Source organism: Pleurodeles waltl, chromosome 6 (genome assembly GCF_031143425.1).
Source record: "Pleurodeles waltl isolate 20211129_DDA chromosome 6, aPleWal1.hap1.20221129, whole genome shotgun sequence".
Lineage (NCBI taxonomy): Eukaryota > Metazoa > Chordata > Amphibia > Caudata > Salamandridae > Pleurodeles > Pleurodeles waltl.
The window spans coordinates 542,268,203-542,290,025 of NC_090445.1; the positions used below are offsets into that span (position 1 = coordinate 542,268,203).

The following is a 21,823-nucleotide window of genomic DNA, read 5'->3' on the forward strand; positions in this document are numbered from 1 at the left end:
GTCTGGGCCTCAACTGATGAGCCCGGAAACCACACTTCTACAGGTCACAGGAAATATATGCAATAGCAATTTAGGATCATGTACATGTACAACGGCAAGTAAATCCACATCCTGCACATTGTTAATAACGTACAAAAATATAAAATGCACTAAAATTTCGACAGTTGATGAGGGTTCAGGATGCCTTGAAAGTTTAGGGGTGGGGATTGGTAAATGGAGGTAAGGGTGATTCATGGATTAGGGGGTGGATAGAGCTAACGGGAGGTAGATGTGATTTAACAGGTTAGGGGTGGGTAGAGGTAAAAGGTGCCAAATCTTTTGGGATCACTGCATGTGTTAACATTGAACTGACACATCCCTCTAAATGTTAAAAGAGGTAACTAATAAGTAAATGTGACACAATGGCAAACATTCAATCAGAAAAACATATACTGTCTGAAAAGAGTCTTAACCCCTTGGGTGCCGTGGATGACGTGGTTACGTCCGGTGGCGCATCGCTCAGGCGCCACGGACGTAACCACCTCGTCCTGGACCTGGCCTAGATACAATGTGCTCCCCCCACCCCCCCCCCCCGGGGAGCGACCCTTGCCTAATGGGTCGCCCCCATCTCTAAAAAAACAAAAACTAAAAAAACAACAAACATTTTTTTGCCCTGCCTTCGGATTGCGCTGAGAGAGACTTCAAAGGGAAGGAAATAACTTTTCTTCCCTTTGACGTCTCTCGGCCTCCTCCACGTAATTGGAAGAGAAATGCTTTTGCATTTCTCTTCCGATCGCAAATCAGCGCACGATTGCACGCTGACGTCACGGGGGGATGGGGAGGGGGAAGAGCTTCCCCTTCCATCCCTGCCTTGGGGGCTGGGGGGGAACCCCACAGAGGGAGCGCTAGCGCTCCCTCTGGGCTCTGTGCCCAGGACGTAATGGTTACGTCCTGGGCACACTAGCACTGTGCCTCAGGACGTAACCATTACGTCCTGGTCACCGAAGGGGTTAAGCTCAGCCACCTAATTATCAATCGACTCCAACTTATTTTGCTTCCTCTGGAAAAATGTAAACCTTTTAACTCCTTTACATACTTTAGGCGCAAAGTAATTATCAAATTTTAGCTGTGCTAAATCATACACATTCATATCTCCAGAGATAATTACTGTAGTCAGTTGGTTATACACTTTTAAACCAAAGGGTCCTAAAGAATGTAGTAAAATACATTTTTTCTGTTCCTGTGCCATCTTCCCTGACTCATTTACAGCATCAATGTAATTGGTGAAATAGGATTTGCACTCCAACCATTTTAATGAAGATTCTACTCCATCTGTCCAAAAGGGTTGAGGTGGCCAAATACTGTTCTTTTGTGTAGACATTATGAATGGACTTGTCCACACTTCACTCAAAAGGGATTAGTTTACTGTCCAATCTTCACCATAAAATCCTTACAGACGACAAAAAAGAAAAAAAAAAAAAAAAAAGTGCAAAATACTTTAAACTGATAATAGTTTCAACGTGGCATATGATCGCAGGAGAATGGATGGTAAATTTTTGCAGGAGATGCGTTAGTAACAGAGGAATTAGTACTTTGGCACAAAACGTAATAAAAATAACCAAATCACAGTAACGAAGCTTGTACGTTGGTAATCCAATCCAAAATGGCCGCCATACGCAAGGTAATGTAACGTGCCACTACGCGCTTACGATGAGCCTCAATTCGCTTCACAACGAGCGAGGTTGCATTGTGTTTCGCTCCGATGATGCTCTACACGATGACGGTTTCTCATCCAAATCCAGCGCAAGGTGAGAATCCATACACCAAGCACATATAAACCACAAAGATGAGTATCACAACAACACAGCTCCAAAATCCCAGGGATGCGGAATTCCTATCGCCGGACGCCCGGGATATAGTATTTGGGGTCAAGGGCAACAAGTTTTCATGTTTATTTTGTCCTTGGGACAAGTAGGCCCAACCCCTTGCAGCACAAACCCTTTCACTGCCAGATTACAGAGAAGGGAACAGTCTACAGTTGAGGTAACATGAGTGTACATTTCTTAATGCTGTTCGAAATTGTATTTATGGTTCACTAATGAAAAGCCTTCATTATTAGGGTGAGCGCTGAAACAAACGTTTTAAGGCCACACTGCACTAATGACAATGGTGCTAGTAAAAAAAAAAAAAAAAGGGTGTACACACGTTTTGAAACGTTTAACAATATGAGGCTAAGTATAAGGTTCCCAGAATGCTCTCTGATTAGATGCAAATGTTCACAGAAGCTTGTAAGCAACAGTGATGATTCTTTGCTTTCAAATTAAAATGTTTAAAAAAATGCAAGTAGGAAAAAAAACATTTCACAACTATGAAAGTTTGGGTGCTATTTCTTTGAAGCGTCATTTAGTAAAATGTATTGATGCATGCTAGTATTTCCCAAACATATTCCTAAAGGAAAATCAGGGTAGCATTTACAACAAGTTCATGGGAGCATGAAAATAAACAAGCACTGGCAAAGCCACCCGATCAGACATTTTTTGTGAGCCTTTTGGTTTCGTCAATGAGTGTCCTGTTTTGACATGGTTTTTGTACCAATTTATTTTGGTGGGAGCTACCAGACCCGCACCATTGTAACAAACACTGGCACAAAAAAAAAAAATATATATGTTTGGACTCAAAAAGCACACATTGCCACCAGTGGCGTAGAAAAAAAAAAAAAAAAGGCCCCGCAGCCCCCCTCTGGGGGGGCCCCACTCAGCACAGTACCTGCCCTGAGTGAGTTTGGAGGGAGGGCCTCCATATTCTTTGCAGGGGAGCTCCCTCCAGTTTTTTCACGCCACTGATTGGCACAGTAGTTCCCTGCACTGAACAAAACTACTTTGTGTGCCAAAATGCTCCTTGTGGAAGAGCAGAATGTGATCACTCACAGTAAAGCCAGTCAATAGATAGAGAAATAGAAGTTTAATGAAAACAAACTGCCTTTGTTACCGTCAGAACTAATTAGGGACCCAAATATTAAAGAAAGTCACAAAAGTGCACCCATAGTATATGTCTTTGAATTAGTAGCTTTTGTAAATTCACAAGAACTTACAGAAGTAGAGCAAGAAATTGTACTCCCAGGAAATATTTGTGAACTTTATTTTAGCACGAGCAAATATGCATATTTAGATTTGCTCATGTAAAAATATATTGCGCGGTTACAAGTTCACTTTCCCTCCAACCACTTTTTTTCCCCAAGCCTGGAAGAATTTATACTTCTGCCATCGTCAGGAGTAAACTTCCAACCTTTTTCATTATGGGAAAAGATTAGAGAAGAGCTGGTGACAATCCTTAAAACATTCAAGTTAGCAAATGTGCCGACTCAAAAGCATTCCAGCCCTGAAACTATTGCTTACAGCTTCCCCCAGGGCCAGTATGTAGACCTGTGGAAAGGTGGCAGAATACGGAAATTGCTATAGTAGGGATTGAAATTGCAAGTATTCAGGCCTTATTATAGTAGTAGCCCTGGCATAATCAAAGAGGCTATTATCAGAGGTCTTACATAATGAGATTGCTGCCCTAATTTGTCACCGCACTACATGGCACCAAAGGGACAAGTAGATTTTTTTACAGGACAAGTAGATTTCAGAAGCAACCTGTCCCATGGACAAGTAGATATTTTAATAAATTCCACACCCCTGAATATCCATAAGGTGGTCAGCACAAACGTGCCTGCAACGCACCATGAATGGGATTGCTTGAATAAATAGGTCCTCTTATGCAATGAAAACAGCAGCAGTGACAGTAGCGTAGGACTGACAGCTCCTCAGCGCTCATCGCCAGTGTAGAGAAGTAGACTCCAAAGTAGGAAAATGTAGAATTCCCTTATTTAGCAGAGGAGCACGAAAGTACACAGCTACACAGATGTCCTCTCTTCAACTATCTCCAAAGGCAACCCTCACATCTTAAACTTATACATTCTATGAATTCTGGCTAACCCAGCATTCTACCAGTCGAGCTCATTTAAAAGGCAACACAACGTATGGACATATGTCTTGATAGACCCTTAGTGGCATAAGCGCTCTACATTGGAGAGGTGCGGTATGCGTTTGTGCACAAGAAAGCTAGTACAGTCTAATAGCATGAGGTTGCTGTATTTATCCCAAGAGTGTGACATGCTGCAAAACAGGCAGTGGTATGCAACATTTGATGCAGTGTGGCAGTATAGTGCTGTACATGAGACATGAGTGAGTTGTAGGTAAAGCAGGAAGGTTAATTAAAACAGCATGTGGAATGTGCTTTGCCTTAATGTTGTTTGGGATAGATGATGTGTAGCGTGTAGCCAATAGAAATTAATACGCATTGTGCAATGAAAGTGGAGTAATAAAGCAAGCATAGTGTAGCATTCTGCTAGGAAGTAAGGGTGCAATATGAGATTGTGTGTTCATGAAGTACAAAAGTGAAGAATATTTTGTGTAGTGTTTGGTGGCCCACGCACTGTGGAAACTGCAGAGGTGTTGTAGGTTAGGCAGTGAATGTGTTGTAAATTAGGTAGTGAAACAGGATGTGTTCATTAGGTATTGTCTACAGACGGCATAGCTGTCTATTATCGAAAGGCGTACTGTGAACAATACTTACAGTGGGGTCTGGGTCAGCCCATTGCTTATTACTGACTGGCTTTCTGGTCAATCTCATTTGAATGCTTCTTTTTTTTATTGCTCATCTTACTCTTCTTTTGTTTATCCCTAACCGAGAGCACAGCATCTTTACCATGCTTTTGATTAGATGACTTTCACCTTTCCAGTGCTAACATTCAGTGAACATTTATTTTAGCACTCTTTGGGAAAGCATGTGTTTCCTTGCTCTCTCCTGCATGAGCTGATTTCCCCATACTGTGTGTATTGCTTCCTCCCCCATTCTTAGCCAAGCTCCCCCCTCTCCCAATCTTGCTCAGCTTTTTATCATTCGTCCCCACTCTGTAGATCCTCTACCCTCTCCCTTCTCACTATTGTGCAAACTGCTGAGCATTAAAATGTTCTCCATCACACACAGTTTCCACAGGAACTTGGCCACAGTTTTCTTGACAAAGTTATGCTTTATACTCCCCCAAACCAGTGTAGCATTATGATGTATATGTGCATGAAAATACAGGTCATTACAGTAAAATAAATAAATTTAAAAAAAACCTTCCACAGCGTCATCACTGGGACTCTCAATTTGTTTGTTTAGTTTTTTCTGCTTTTTTTTTAAACTAGTCGGCATCGGAAACAAGCACTGTTAAAGCCAAAAGAGAAGCTAACGCCTTTCAAAGATGATACTTACTGGCTTTGCTAATGTATATTTGTATTACAGTCAGTATGTTATACGTAAAACAACTGAGGAGTGTGTGGGTTACATACTTAAACGAGTATGGCTAACACAATTACCCAAGCCAGGTTGCTTCTGCCAAAAGGGAGCCATCACACCTTTTATTGGAAACATGAATCATAATTTCCCTCACGAGTGCTTTTTTCAAAACCGCAGAAAAATTAAAGCAAATAATTCACCCTGTCCCCATTTCAGGGCCCATGACATGGAGGAAGTGTAGGAGGCTGGCCCTCTATATAGTGTAAAAAACTAGGCACACTGGTCCAGGCAATCACACGTTGGTTTCCAGAGGTAGAAATTAGACCATCTAATGTTCTAATTTTTATGATAGCTGGTTGAGCAGTTAGGCTAATCTAGGAGATGTGCTAAGTATTTGCTGTACTCACATATCCAATCATGCACCACACACACACTCAATGAATAACTCGAGACCAGAATTTATAAAAATACTTCAGAATTTTATATAAATTTTAAGACCAAGATCATTAAGACATGGTAAGTACTTTATGAGATATGACTTTTAAAAGTTTTGATAAAGTTAGTCTTTCTGTGCGTAATTACGCACCATCGGAATCAATAGGCAGCCACTTTTAAAAATGCAATAAGAATCTTACAGTTGGGTTACCAGTCTCTTCTTTTTCAGGATGGTTGCATCAGTCGGTGGGCACCTTGTGCCAGCTGGAGAGCCTCAGGAGGCTCATGGTTCAGGCAGGAGCAGCATTGGAAAGTCTCTTGGCACAGGGCCACCTGAAGGGGCCACTTGGAAAAGGAGTTGGATTGCAGACTTAAAAGTGGTGCCTTGGGGTCCTCTTGAACGGCTAAGGTTGCAAGAGATTGGCGACCAGGGGCACACAGCAGAACCCGCGATGCAAGGCTCAGGGCAGCCAGGTGCAGGGCGCTTTGGAGGCTGCGCACAAAAGGACCCTTTGGAGCTGGAGGTAGGTCTTCTTCTTGGGGTTTTGCAAGACGTCACAGGCGCGCTAGCAGGAGGTCCGGGGTGTCACTGAAGTCCCTCGACTGTGGCTTCCTCCTGGTCCAGTCGCGGTTCTGGGAGAGCTGTTTTTGGTGATGTCCAACATGCACTGGTCAGTACCTGGGGTATAGGCTCAACTCGGTCCAAGGGCGCTGTGCCACCAAACTTGGCACATTTGCAGATCTTGTACCGGCTGTCATTGGTGCATCGTCGGGTCCGGCTGCGACTTCAGGTTGCGGAGATATTGTTTGGTCAGTGAAGTGTCCCTTACCGGTTTGCAGGTTTCTTGCGTGGTGCCTCCAATCAGGAGAGAGATCTCAGGCTATTTGTGAAGTCTGGAGGTCCTCTGGGTCTTTTTAGGTTGGTCCATTGGTCAGCTCCTCCGTAGCGATGATTGTCAGGACTCTGGTGCAGCAAGCAGGGGTCTTGGAGCCTCTTCTGGTGCAGCAGGTCTTCCATTCTCGTCCTGTCTGGTTCTTTGGTGCTCGCTTCTTTTCTTCCAAATTAATCTAATTTCTTGGTCTAGGGCAGCCCATTAAATACTGAATTTAGTGGGCGTGTTAGGGGGAACCTGGTATTGTCCAATGGTACACTAACCCTTGGGTGGCTACACCTACTACAGTGACCACTTCCTGTGGGAAGGGTCACTTCCCTAAACCTCACTGGCTGTTTTCCTACCATCTAACATGGAGGAAAATTAAATGGAGGGTCCACTTCGCCTGCAAGCCGCTAAGGGAGGTGCAAAGCTCAGTGAGGCCACTCTTCCTACCCTATGCCTGGTTTCCCGCCTTCCTTCCGTCAAAAGAGGGGGTTTGCAAGGGGGAGGCTACCTGCTGCTAGCAGCAGGCCTGCGGACTAGAGTTTCAGGGGCAGTAGCCCTTTGAAGCTCACCGTCAGGGTGTTGCACATTTCTGAGGGAGAGGGCGTTAGCTCCTCCACCCAGGAAGGGCATTCTTTTACAAATCAGAGAGCCAGGGGTCTCCCCCAGGTTTGTATATTGGCTGTCTGCAAGTGGCAGGCTGGATGGAACCAGTCAGCAACTATGCCAGTTAGGTTAGCTTTTGCAAGGGGCACCTCGAATGTGACCCCTGGGTACATTTACAGTTAAATCCAATACTGGTACAAGTTTGGATTTACCATTCTGAGTTGTTTGATACCAAACAACCCAGGGTTCAGAGTGGACATCATGTAGCTGGGAAACTCGTGTTTGACCAGTGTCCAGTACATGTACTTAAAATGGCTGCTTTGCTCACTCACCATGTCCCAGGTTTGGAAAGGACACTGTGGGGGCATACTGCTCATGCAATTATACCCTCACTTATAGTATGGTGCACCGTGCCTTAGGTCTGTTCGGCCTTCCAGAGGGGTGACTTATCCATATCATATGCACTATAGGGTGGACAGGGCACACAGGGAGTGTGCCATGTCGAGTTTGCCTTTTTAGGTTTGTCCCAGTACACTCAGCCTGCACTGGCAGTGCTGGGTGCCTCTAGGTGCAGGGCCATAGAGAGTGGCATAATCAGTGCTGCTGCCCTCAGGGACCTATTCATACTACCCCATGCCCTGAGTACGGGTGTACCCATTTACTAGGGTCTTACAGTGATAGGTAAGAGTGTATCCAAACATCACAACAGATTTATGGAAAGAGCTTTGGCCCAGGGAACCTGGTTAGCAGGGGCCTTGGGCACTACCAACTTCTAGGACACATCAACATCAGGCAAAAAGTGGGGGCTAACCATACAAAAAGAGGCCTCCTCTCGCAGGAAGCCCTGAATTGTTTCCCTAACTGAAACGGATCGCAATTTACTCCTGCTATCAGTCACACATGCAACCAATTTCACGTGTCTCTGCCATAGTTAGGATTTATACTAGCTTCTTAAACAAGCACTGCCAAAGCTATTAGATCTGGCCTATATAAAGAGTCCCAATTGACTGGTCAGCCTACGCCACCAATCATTTACCATGTAAATATTCCATCAGCCATGTTTTTCAATCATGCATTGATTCATTCACCCACTGACTCATTTGTGCACTCACCCTTCCGCAATACCACACAAACTCATACATGAACAAATAGTCACTTTCAACTATAATCCAAGTATACTAGCTTTGTCAATAGTTGCTCACCAAGCCCCCTTCAACCCAGGTTCATATAGTACAGAAGAAGAATACCAGATGACCATTAAGGTGCCTTCATGCAGTCTTTTTTCGGTCTGCTAGAGAAAAAATAGCTGTTGCCATATCTCAAGATAACCCCAATAACTTTAGGTCAAGCTACTCATCTACTGGTGGACTGAAGTGATTGTCACATTTGGATCAGCTCACTGAAGTAAGAGAGAGTTTTACATTTCTGCAGCACTGCCTGGAGAAGGCTAAGTTATGTTACAAAATGATGCACTGCTCTCTGATAATTATTGTCGGGGCAGTAACGGGTGACGTGGCTCTAGCAAATGTCAGTCAGCCACTCAACTGCACTCAAACGTAATCTGAGTAACGAACTAGAATAGGCAGACGCCCCAAACCTAGATCCTACTCCAGATCTAAAGGATCACTGGCTACATGATTTCCTGTGTGGCGGCTCAAGAGAACACTGCATATCACATACCAGCACAAGAAAACACATTCTACCAGACATTCTTTACATACTTTTAACGACCAGCTTTGAAAATGAAACCTGGCTTTTCCCGTTAGGTAGGTTTGTGTGACTGCAAGTCACCAAAAGGCCTACCATTTGCCACGTTCTTACAAGCGGTCCGCTACGTGGTCACAAGCAGCAAACGTATTTCCCGGCTGCTCATGGTCAAGACTTACCAACTGAGTGCTGCTCCATTTCGCCCTGTGAACACCCGACCCCTCTCGGCTCGCATCTTTGCACTCCCTCTCCCACAAGCAGCGCAAGCCAAGATGCACGCAACCATTTTATTATGGGCCTACACTTCCTTTGTTTTAATTTCGAGTTTCAGTCACCGCAGTAACCAACTCGAAGATTTTGCTTAATAGTTATGCTTCGGTGACAGTCTCCCTCTACTAGTTACTTTCTCCCTAGCTGCTTTATAGCACTGCACCACCCATGAATGTTCTTAGGCTGCTTCTTTAACTGCTGAGCTCGTGTTTCATTCCGACGGCCCTGTACAAGTGCCTTCTGCCCTCTAAAGCAGAATCGGTGTTTTTTTTAACCCCTACTGCTTGAAGATACAATGTATAAGAACAATCCACTAAAGAGGCGTCAACCTATGCTTGCATACACATAGCAATAACAAGCACTGGCAAAGCCAGCAGGTTTATATTTAATACGCTAACAAATGCAAAGCTTATTTGACATTGCTTGTGTGCACACACGCATTAGCACATTAAAGAAGGGCTTCTTTGTTTGCCAATGCAAGGTTATTATTAGGATTAAGTGGGCGCACGTCACATACGGCTGTAGTATCAGCGTGCTGCGAATCTAGTTGCACTGGGAATGCACGGACAGATCTACATTAGGCGCTGTAGGCTATTTTATTGTATTGTAATAGTATTTATATAGCGCTTACTACCCCTGACAACAAGTCTGCAGAGGTAGAAGGTTAAAAAGTGTGAAGGTCAATCACTGAATGGCATACAAAATGCGGTTCTGTAACCGTGTTGTGCATCATGTTCCAGTTTGACACTGTCGATGATAAATCTCCGCACTGTGGCTTGCCTGATTGACATCAAATGTTGGTGTTGTACTAGGGGACAAAACGGGCTCCTGAGTAAATATGGCCAAACTACATCATCTGTTTTCTCAGTTAAGAAACAAAGCAACTACAAAGATGTATCTGCTGCACTAGAGCGCCCGGTAGTCTCTTAAGACCTGTCCCCCCTCCTGCTCTTTTAGCGAGTATTTCTAGTACGGCCCAGTTGCCAGGGGAAACCAGCAGCTTCACATGGGGAATGAGAACGATGTATATTAATACCATGGTGTTCATTTTACGTTGTTTTTATTAAGGAAAGTACAACAATAACAAAAGAGTTTTGTTTTCAACAAAGATGTACGTTTAACCATTAGCACTTACATAAGTTTATAATAATTACATCCGAATTACCGTAAGTAAATCCTTACCAGTCCAACGTGGTCCCCTCTTGCAGCATGATTAGTCATCACAGGCTGTACTATGTTGATGGCCTCTGATAAATGAGCGCCCGTTTAATGCTCTTACAGTGCATGAAGTGATACTTCTCAATTAATGTTTAATTTTCAGATAGTAGAGCTCGGAAAGAGTGCAATGTTTGCCTCTTTCTGATCTGTGCTGTATGGAAATAACACACTAAGTCTAAGACAAGTGGGTTAAATGAATTCACTTTACGCACTGCTGAAAAGCATAAACAGTTGCGCTGCGCTGCAGCAGCAAAGCCCCTCACGATACCGCCACTGGCAAATACACAATACCAACAAATACAATCATACTTTCACAAATAAAAAAACAACACTGAAGTGTGTCTTTGAGGACAGACACTGGAATTCAGCCAGTGTGCACTGAAAGTTCAAGGACTGGTCCCTCTACCGCGTTCACACCTCCCCTTTTCCAAGCTCTCATTTTTTACTTTAAAAAAAAAAAAAAAAAAAAAAAAAAAAACAGTTCACCAACGTTTTCATGAATTCACTTGTTTGTAATCCATGGGTCGGGTTACGCCCACTCCTTTCTCCATAACTATGTACAAATGTGTGTTTGATTTGAGTAATGAATTAGACTGACACAATATGTGCTAGCTTTTCGTGGTGACCGAGCACAAAGTCACGACTTTGGACCACTAAGCAGACGCTTGTGTTGTTTCCACAGAAGCTTAAAAGGCTGCAAGTAGGTGCCCACTGTCAGATTTACACACGTTTGCCCAAACTCAAGATTAGTAAAGATAGAAGAGATCATTGCAATTCTAGACTCCGCTTTCTGATACGCAGATCAGAATAAGCAGAATGTAATCATCGTAAAGAAAACTAGCAATGACGGGAATTCTGAAAGTATGGTAGATTTTTGCAGACTTTTAATAAGAGGTAGGAAAGGACTGTCAGGGCGGGCACGACACGAAACGAAATGAACACAACAAATCAAAAGCTGCGGTTAGTCACAAGTACTTTCTAAATCCATTGCAGTCCTGGGAAAAGATATAGAAATGGCACTCATATAAAAGGCTGTACTAACTCCGCTATTAGAAGGAGAGAAAGCTTCAGCGCTCAGGTGTGAGAGTAAGTTTTTTGTTTCTCAATTTTAAACTTTTTATTCACAGGTAAAACCACTTAAGTAAGTACTTGCCAGTAGGAGTGTTTCCAGAAACCCACAACACTTGCAGATTTTCAGGACTGCTCCTGGAGGTTTGCAAAAGTGCGGAAAATTTGAAATTTACTTCCATAGTAGAAAAAAATTACTTTCATAGTAAAAAAAAAAGAAAAATAAAAAAAGCCTTGGAGAGCAGAATTAGAATATTTAACAAAATATATTTTTGAACTGGGTGCCAGGAATAGAACTACATCTTACTTTACCCAAAGTATTTGCGAGGTGCTTGCTCGCTAACAAGGCCTCACTGTTAAGTAGGCCTATCATTTTAGATAAATTAACATGTCTTGCGGATGTCTATAAAGTTTGGGGTAACAGAAGTCTTGTTGAGCAACAAAAGAATGAATGAAATAAAAAACAACATACTTGGAGTACGTAATTCAAAACACTGGTGCCAAAACAAAAGTAATTCAAAATACTGGCACCAAAAGCAATTTGTCAACGGGATATGTTCACAAATGGAAGCCAAAACCAAAAGAACACTATGATATCCAAATTTTATGTCAGTGCATGGCTCGGATTACAAATATTCTACGGTATCTTCATACTTCTGTCCTATGAATCTGAAAAGTGCAGGTTATTACGTACGACAGACAAATATATTACTAGCAATGCACACTTGGGCCTAAAAGTAACCTGGCAAAAAACAAAAAAAACCAGACAGACTTTTTCTCCAAGGAATGCAAGTGAGCACCCACACCACAAGAAAAACAGATTAATACAGACAAAACTTGTTTTCTCGTGTAGGTATGTAGTTGCAACCCACCATGTGATAACCCACAATAAATTGCTCACTTGCATTAACACAAGCTAGACACCAATCTGTGATAAAATACAATAACACAAGCGTTCAACCTCGTGTATACTTTTAGTATACTTCTTATGGCTTAAAGTGATTTAATTTGTTGGTTGCAGTGTCCTTTAAAAATTCTTGCTCGCTAGTGGTCAATTCTGCCTTTTTCTCCCTCCTTTTTCTGTTTCAGAGCAGTGACCAAACACTGTATTATTCCCACTTTGGTTTCTTCATCTGTTGCTGTGACAAACTATTTTTGGTATTTATTTGATGCTCCCCTTTCACTGTGGGTGTTTTAGGCTGGTAGCTACCTGAGTTTTATTGCAGCATTCTGTGCCTCCCATCTCTTCCCACGTCACTGACATTTGTTTTGGCTTTATTCCAATGCTGTCCTTGTTTACCTCTGGCTACTAAAATAAGCTTGGTTTACAAAAGAAACACCCAGTTGTTTAGTTCACTGCTCACGAAAGCCACAGTATGCGATCTCTGGTATAATGTAGTTAAACCTAGAAGCAATGATGTGAAACTTGCTTAGCATCGCTCTCAAGTCTCTCTCTCTCTCTAGGGCCCCTCCCTGCCAGCACTCACAAAATGGCACACAGGGCATTGGTTATCTCATTTTTGGGGCCATAAATCTTCTCAGGCTGCTCTGCTTGTTGAAATGCAAGGCAAGAATGCTTGCAAAACTTTTCATTCTGTAAAAATAAAAAAATATATACTTTCCAGCCTTAGTTTCCAATTTCTGTTCAGAAGTTTACACAATGCAAGGTAGTGCAGTCATCATCTCGTCTCTCCTCAAGGGCTTCTGAATTATGATGCCCTACCGGCCTTTTACAGCACCGTTTGTTGCAAATTTAGCAAAACACTACCTATATTTATTATGGTTGATTCTGCCTCAGTATGTCCCAAATTATATTTATTGTGCCTTGTTGCTAGCTGGCACTCTTTGCACATGTCATGCTCTGTTTTTTATTCGTAAGCCCAGAGAAACGGCTTTCGTAGCTATACTCTTGTAAAAGTACAGAATGGCTCCAGATCTAAGTTAAAGAAGGGACACACTCTTGTTAATCTGTTCTTCCCAGAACAATTTATTAGAGATCCTCATACCCAGGTAATCTATTGAGCTTACTTCCCCAAAAATGAGCCACAGCTAAAGTAATAGTACATCTCCTGGCTGATCCTGGGCTAAACACCATTAATTTAGTTTTGCTAGCATTTAGTTCCAGCCCATGGTCAGTACAGAAGGTTATAAACTTATCCACAAGGTCTTGAGACCCATTGTGGTCTTGGAAATGAGGAGAGAATCATCCGCAAACAGCAGTATAGGAATCTCTTGCTTATTTAGGGAAGGGGCATCATTTTGAGAAAGAGATACAGCTTGTACAACCTCATTTATATATAAAGTAAATAAAGTTGGTGCAAGAACACATCCTTGACGAACCCCCGTTGAATAGCAATATGATCTGTAAATTCACCCTGATTGCCCCACCTCACCTGGGCGTATGTACCCTCATGTAACCGCTGTAGGAGATGAATTACATTCGGTAGAGTACCTATTTTGTATAAAACATCCCATTATTTCCCTCTAGAGACCATATCAAACGCAGACCGAAGGTCCACGAAAGCAACATACAGTTTTTGTTTGGCAAGCGTTACATATTTCCAGGATAAGAGTGCCAGCCTAAAAACCTGATCCACAGTACTAATTTTGGGGCGGAAACCTGCCTGAAGTGGAGACCTCTCATAGTGGGTGTCAGCCCAATCTAAAAGCCTTTCCAGAAGTTGTTTGGCAAAAACTTTTTGAAGGTTGTCAACGAGGCTAATGGGTCTATAATTGACAGGAGAACTCACCACTCCCTTTTTATAGATGGGAACAATTTCCGACCCTTTCCAGTTACTAGGTATTGGGCCCCCGCTGCTATTGCATTAGATATCATGTTTATATAAATGGACCAGATCACTGGCTCAGACTTGTATAGATTCCCCCGGTATCTTATCTGGACGTGGGGCTTTAGAGGGTTTCAGGGAATTAATTGCAGCAAGTGTTACCTCCAGGTTAAAAACAATATGGTCATCCTGTTTGCACACGTGTTCCTGGGTCACCAAATGGTAGGCACAAACAAACAAAACACAAACATACAGCACTGACTTTACCCACCCCTAAGAAAGTGTACTAAAGTACATGTGCACTAAAACAAACCGTGAAAATGGAAAGGGTCTCTATTGTTTCCAGCTATGTTGTTTGTGATTGTATGACTAATAATTATACTTAAAATGTATTTCCCTGCACTTTCATTTTAAGAAACAAAAATATATTTAAGAGTTTATATTTCACAAATTGAAAATGAATTTTCAGGTAATGTCACAGTCATAGTGGATGAAGTTAGACACGCCTTTAAGGAATTGTGATCTTTCAAATCAAGTGTGTAATACAAGATGTGCATGTGCGGAGGGCCAGTGGAATTAAGCAGCAGGAAAGCACCAAATTATGCAGCAAGAAAAGCCAAATTATACAACATAATGTGACACACTGTCTGATAGCATTACTTCATTACTATTTAATTTTTACACATGGTAATATTGTCTGACCCAAAAAAAATGTCATCGCATTAGTACCAGTGTAACAACCAAAAACAGAAACAAGCAACCGAAAGATAACCACTCAACTTTTGTGGAGGGGATTCCACTGAACACGAGAACGTTGCTATGTTTTTAAATTTTTTGTTCCGTTTGAACAAAAGTTTTTTTAATGGTAAAATCTGCAACTTATGCAGCGGGTGATGTATTATGTGGCAAAATCGGCAAGCCCATAATTATGCGAAAATGCTGCGGCCGCTGTCTCGTATAATTTCAGTGGCCTTGCACGTGTGCTGTATTTAAGATACTGGAAAGCGTGAAATGAAGCGAAGAAAAATAGCTTGAGAGAAGGTCAGAGAACTGGAAAAGGAAGGGGGAAATGATACGTTGCGTACTTAGGTCACTCAAATGTTACTCCAAAGCATTAAAAACGAGCAAGGAAGAAAAAGCGGGTGGGGACGGGGGTGGACGAGTGAGGAAGATGAGAAATTGATGAACGCTAGGGAGTAGAGTTAGAAGTAAGTTCATAAAGGTTCTGTTGGGGGCTATACCAAGTAAGCGTTGTGTCAGTGTGAGGTATATAATGGTCAGCTTGAATTACAAAGGATACTACTCCAACATCTGCATGGCACTTTATCCCCTTCTTTGACATCTACTGCACATTCCGTAGAATTGCAAAGACTGGTTCACAACAATACCTCAAAACCACGTGATAGACACCTGAGCACAATCGTTGGATGGACTTGTGGGTACATGATCTACAAACCCCACTCCTTTCCAGGGACAGTCGCGCATAATTTGGCATGCACCACCTTTTGTGGTCTTTTTCACTGATATGCACTCCCATCAACCCACCCACTTAACATGTAACACCAATATATGAAAAAAACATTAGCATAACCACCACCTCAAGCATAAACACCGACACATTTGCACTCTCAAACACGTACATTATTTACTTTGATTCAAACCATCTCTATACATGCACATCCTTTGCGTACACATCTGTGTACACCCACGCTTGTTAAGTCCACACTACATGTGGATAGTCACAATCATATTCTAAGCGAGAAAACAAATACACTACCGATAACGCATGCATGATCTGTGCACAAATCTAACTGCACTATGAACGTGAAGTCCACGATAACATGTATGCAAACGGTAAGCACCGATACTTAATGAGCATCCATTTATGCATTATTTTTGCATGCATACCTATCAACGCACAATCACACACATTTGCAAAGAATGCATGCAAAACATGCACAAGTTTCTCTGCACAAACTGTGTATGGATACTTATGGGTACCTATGCAAGTTGTACATGAAGACGTATGCAGCTACACACTCGCTTACTCAGCAACATCGGCACATTTGAATTAGCTACTTTTGAAGGCGCATACTTTGCACACCTGCAAACATGTACATCCTGTACGCCTTTCATTAGTATCTCAGAACAGTAAAGGATGGATACCTGTGAACGGAAGCATATCGCTCTGTGCGTTCACAATTAGGGATATTCATACATTAAAAGGAACGCACTGTCGTGCGTTTTAACTGGCACATATCCCTCACAATAACAATCTTGCGAGAACAATCTGCGTTTTGTGCTCGCCCGAGGCTCACCTCGAACTGCTGCAGGCTTCGCTGGTGAACTACCACTGATAGCCCCGGTTGCGTCCCGCGAAGACCCTTGGTGCTCCTTCCTCTGTTTGGGTAGTGGCGGAAGCTTGAGGGGACAGAATGTGAAGTGTCCTGGACTGAGGGAGGAGATTGGCTGTGGGCTTTCCAGCTCTCTACTTCTAGGCCCCCTCATCTTCCGGGCTGGGTCACTCGTGCTGTCGCCGCTCTTGCGGTGGTGACGATGGTGATGATGGTGGTGATGGCGAGAGAGCTCTTGGCTCAGTTTCAGCCGCTTGCGCCCTGGGCTGGCTGGATCATCGTCCTCACGGCGCTTCTTTTTCCTTCCCCTACTCTTCCCTTTGTCTCTCCCCTCTTCCCGGACTCGCAGCACCTCGACCTGCGCAGCCATTTCCAACATTATTTTTAAATGGCACCTCTGTTTTCGAGTGAGCATGCGCCGAAAGCAAGTGCAAACTGGGTCTTGTGGTTTGCCAATGGCATTACCGCATTGACAACTGTAGTCCTTGGTGCACGAAAACAACCTACTACGCATGCGCTTTCTCACGGATCCGCCTTGGACTGTAGCCTTCTACCACTCCTTGTAATGTAGCTGTAGTGACGTGGGGAAGTTCTCCGCGACAGAAGCGTGCGCGCCTGCACGCAAGTGGCAGCTGGCTTCTGATTGGTTGCGTGACGTTGAAATGGCAGTTTGGGAATAGAGACAGCTGTGTTCCCTCGGCCATAACATGCGGAAACAGCTAATATCAAATAGAGAGGCTTAGAGCTCATGAGAGATTGTGGGAGAGATCCAATGACAACAGGGAGCCAGAGACAGGAAGACAGTGCGCGTGCAAGATAAGTGAAATTGTTAAAGTTTATTCCGGCATCTCGTACATTGGCAATCAAGGAGCGACAGAAGTGGGGGGAGGTAGGGTAATGTCACGAACATAAATGTATTTACTTATGTATTTGTATATACACAGGCGTTACCGAGAGGTGTTAAAGCCGCGTTTTATAATAGAGCGAAGAAGAGTGTTACCTGAGCAATTTAGAGTAACAGGGTAGTAGGTGACAATTAAAATTTTTCTAGCTATCGCGTCAAGAATTTTAGATTCTATGTAGGACACGGAGGCACGGATTATGCTTTCTCTTTACTTTACTGACAAACACAGCAGCCAATAAAAGTATAAACAATTGAAATTACAACTCCCATGAGCCCCAGTCCACCAATCATGGCTCTACACTGTCCATAAATAGCCTGAACGCTACAGTCCTTCCTCTTTCTTTGCGAATCCAACTGTAAATGCATTAAAACTTGCAGAACTTTGAAATCGAAGTTTCTCCAGTCTTCTGGAATCGATTCCACTTTTGTTGGAAACTTGAACTGAAACATGCGGTGATCCACCGGAAGAATTCACAAAGTCGTGTTAGATGCTCCTGAAGAAGACAAAAATAAAACTAATATCGAGGTATACCTTGGGTGGGTATATTATTCACATTTTATGTGGTAACAATTCAATATAATATCCATAACAAAATGGCAATAAAATATATATATAACGGGTGGGATAATCCTCGCCGCCGTGTCCTTAATAGAATCTAAAATTCTTGACGCAATAGCTAGAAATTTTTTAATTCTGTCTCAGGACCGGAGGCTTCGGATTATGCTAGTTTAAAGTCTATTTACCACATTAGATACCACATCAACAATAGGTTTATGGTAGAAAACTTTGAAAGTAGAATCATTTGACCACTCCGCTGCAGCCATTATGTCTTCTAAACGAGCTCCAGTTGAAAAAGCATTAGAAGCCATGGCTCCACGCACTGAATGAGCCCAAAAAATACTTGTATCAATACCTGCTTCCCCTAACAACCATTTGAACCAACGAGCCAAAGTGGCAGCCATGACTGGTAGAAAAGGCTTTTGTAAAGAAATTAACAATTGACCAAAAGCCTCCTGTCTGAATTGCCGAGTACAATCTTCATTGGCTTTTAAGCATTGAACAACACAAAGCTTCTTATTGAGTGGAAAAGAAGGATAAGAAATACACCTTGAAGAGGTTTTTGTACGTATAGTAATAGAAAACGACACTCCCCCAGGAGTAAATACTCTACCTGATAAATCCAAGGCTTTAACATCTGACACACATCTACAGGACAGTAAACAACAGAACAGTCAATTTGGCAGATAACTGTTTACAAGATAAACTTTCATTTTCGGGACAGTTTCTAAGAAAACAAACCAAATTAACATCCCATAAGGATGAATATTTTGGTTGAGGAGGTTTTACCATCCGAATACCTCTAAGCAGTTTGCAAATCAAGGGATGTTCACCAACCGGTTTACCCTGAATGTGAGGGTGATCGGCTGATAGGGCGGAACAACAATTATTTATTGTCCTATATGCCAAATCTTGACAAGCCAGGTTGGATAAAAAAATGGCTATTACATTAATCTCTGACCCCCATGGTATCCAAACTCCTTGAATCGCACCAACATAACCACTTCCTGCAGGCTTGCTCGTATCTTTTATGAGTGGAGGGAGCCCAAGACTGGGATAGGAAAAACAGTTCAGAGTCCGAAACTCCAGGCACTTGCCATCGACACCAGGCCATCAGACACAGCAACCCGTGCAAGAGTAGAGGGTGAAAACTGGCAATCGGATCTGTGAGAAGGTCCACTCTCATCGGAAGCATCACTGGAAAATTGCACAACATTTGCATCGCAGCTTGGAACCAAGGCTGAGCCCTACAGAGAGGAGTTATCAATATGACTTCTGAGCATTGGCTCCGAACTTGGGCCAGGATGCGCGGAATCATCGCGAAAGGAGGAAATGCATAAAGAAGCTCCTCCGGCCACTTGTGCAGGAAGGCATCTGTCCCCATCGCTTGAGGATCCGGTCTCCAACTGAAAAAATATGGAACTTGATGGTTCAATTGGGAGGCAAACAGATCTACTTGACAATTCCCCCACCGTAGTTGAAGGGTTTGAAAAATCTCTGAACTGAGTTTCCAGTCGCTGCCATCCCGAAGGAAGCGTGAATTCCAGTCCGCTGTCGTGGTGGTACGACCTGGAATGTATTCTGCTATCACCGAAATGTTCTGTTGAAGGCAAAAATGCCAAAATTCTTTCGCAATCTCCGCTAGGAGTCGTGATTTTGTCTCCCCCAATCGATTGATGTACCTGACCGCAGAGACATTGTCCATCCAAAGGAGGATGCAGCAATGAGCCCTGCGAGGGGAAAGGGATCTGATTGCAAAAGCTCCCGCTAGGAGTTCCAGACAACTGATGTGATACTTCAGTTCCCCCGGGGACCAGCGACCCCCCCATTTCCACCGAGCCCCAACGGCTGGTATCCAATTCTATCACCACATCCGGACTGGAAGAAAAAATCGCCCTGCCATTCCAGGCATCAATGTGAGAGAGCCACCAAGATATCTCCATCTTGGCTTCATCTGAGAGGGGAATAATCTCTGAGTACTGCAGACCCTTTTGGAGATGAAGAATCTTCAACCTCTGCAAGGCCCCTGTAATGTAATGGGCCCGGAAAAATCGGCTGAATTGACGATGCTAGAAGGCCGACCAGGCGAGCCAGTGTCCTCAAGGATATATTCGGAGAGGCAAGGGCTCTCCTCAACTCCGTCGTCCAAATAGATGATCATCCTTACAGCCCGCTCTCTTAAGAATTGGCCTACTGGACGTAGAAGCTTGGTGAAGAACCAAGGGTCTGAGGACAGGCCGAAGGGAAGGACATTAAATTTGAACCATTGGGAACCCCACTGGAACTGAAGAAAACGCCTGTGCGGTGCGAAAATTGGAACCGAAAGGTAGGCGTCTTTGAAGTCCAAACGTGTCATCCAGTCTCCGTCTCTTAACAGATCTCGGAGAAGATGTATACCCTCCATCTTGAAATGGCGATATACCATCCAAGAGTTGAAGGATTTGAGATTTTAAACTAACCTGGATCCGCCGCCTTTCTTGTGCACTAAGAAGATCGTGCTGACGAACCCTTGAGGGTGTGGTTTGGACTGCACCACCGCCCCTTTCTGAATGAGAGAGGAAATTTCCTCTGCGAGCAACCCTTGAACCTGCTTCTGCAGACAGGTCGCTCCCCGCTCCGCCATCCACGCCACCTCCCCTCCGTATTTTTCTTTTCACCCTCAACCCCGCTGTGTCCCCTGCGGCCCCTCCTGCCTCCTCCTCACCGTCTTTTCTTTCACTTTTACCCGCCCCTGCGACCCCTCCCACCTCCCCCCTCCTCACCGTCTTTTCTTTCACTTTTACCCACCGCTGCACCCCTTCCCACCTCCCCCTCCTCCTCACTCTCTTTTCTTTCACATTTACCCGCCGCTGCGTCCCCTGCGGCCCCACCCCCCTCAGCCTTCCCATTCGACAAGCCCTCCCTCCTCCCCGCTGCCACTCCCACTCCCACCCTCCCCTCCTTTTATGGCAGCCGCGGCACGGTAACAGGGATTAACCCTTGACCCTGCTTCTGCAGGTAGGTCGCTCCCCGCTCCGCCATCTGCTCCACCTCCCCTCCGTATTTTTCTTTTCACCCTCACCCGCCGCTGCGTCCTCTGCGGCCCCCCCTCCTCCTCACCGTCTTTTCTTTCATTTTTACCCACCGCTGCGTCCCCTGCGACCCCTCCCGCCTCCCCCCTCCTCACTGTCTTTTCTTTCACTTTTACCCGCCGCTGCACCCCCTCACACCTCCCCCTCCTCCTCACTGTCTTTTCTTTCACTTTTACCCGCCGCTGCATCCCCTACGGCCCCACCCCCCCAGCCTTCCCATTCGACAAGCCCTCCCTCCTCCCAGCTGCCACTCCCCCCCTTTTTTATGGCAGCCGCTGGCACGCCAAAGGCGCATCAAAAGCAAGCCCGTCTGCGCCAAGACTGCGCCTAGCGGCAGTCCCCCTGGCCCTCTCAGACACACCTACTCCCCCCTCACCCTCCACTGTCTCAACCCAGGCCCCAGCCCCACGTGCACCCCTTCTAGCCCCACACACACTTATGGCCCCTTCACCTGCCACACCTGTCACTTCTCCTGCTCCTCATCCCTCACACCACACACCAACCATAGCGACACCACCTTTAACAAACACAACACCCCCAACGCAATACTCACCCGCTCTGCCCCCACCCACCAACCCCGCCGCACACCAGCCCACAACCAGAACACACCCCGCAACAACACCCTAATGCACCACACCAACACCACCCACCACAACCACCTCA

At 44.2% G+C, this 21,823-nt stretch overlaps 1 protein-coding gene across 1 annotated transcript in view; it reads right to left on the bottom strand.

The window, feature by feature from the left end:
- Window positions 1–17,089, bottom strand: part of RSBN1 (round spermatid basic protein 1) — a 108,600-nt gene extending 91,511 nt beyond the window's left edge. The window contains exon 1 of the mRNA XM_069238699.1: window positions 16,591–17,089. Within this exon, the coding sequence (XP_069094800.1) occupies window positions 16,591–17,041 (451 nt within the window). The 5' untranslated portion in view covers window positions 17,042–17,089. The remainder of the gene's footprint in view (window positions 1–16,590) is intronic.
- Between the last annotated feature and the right edge of the window lie 4,734 nt (window positions 17,090–21,823).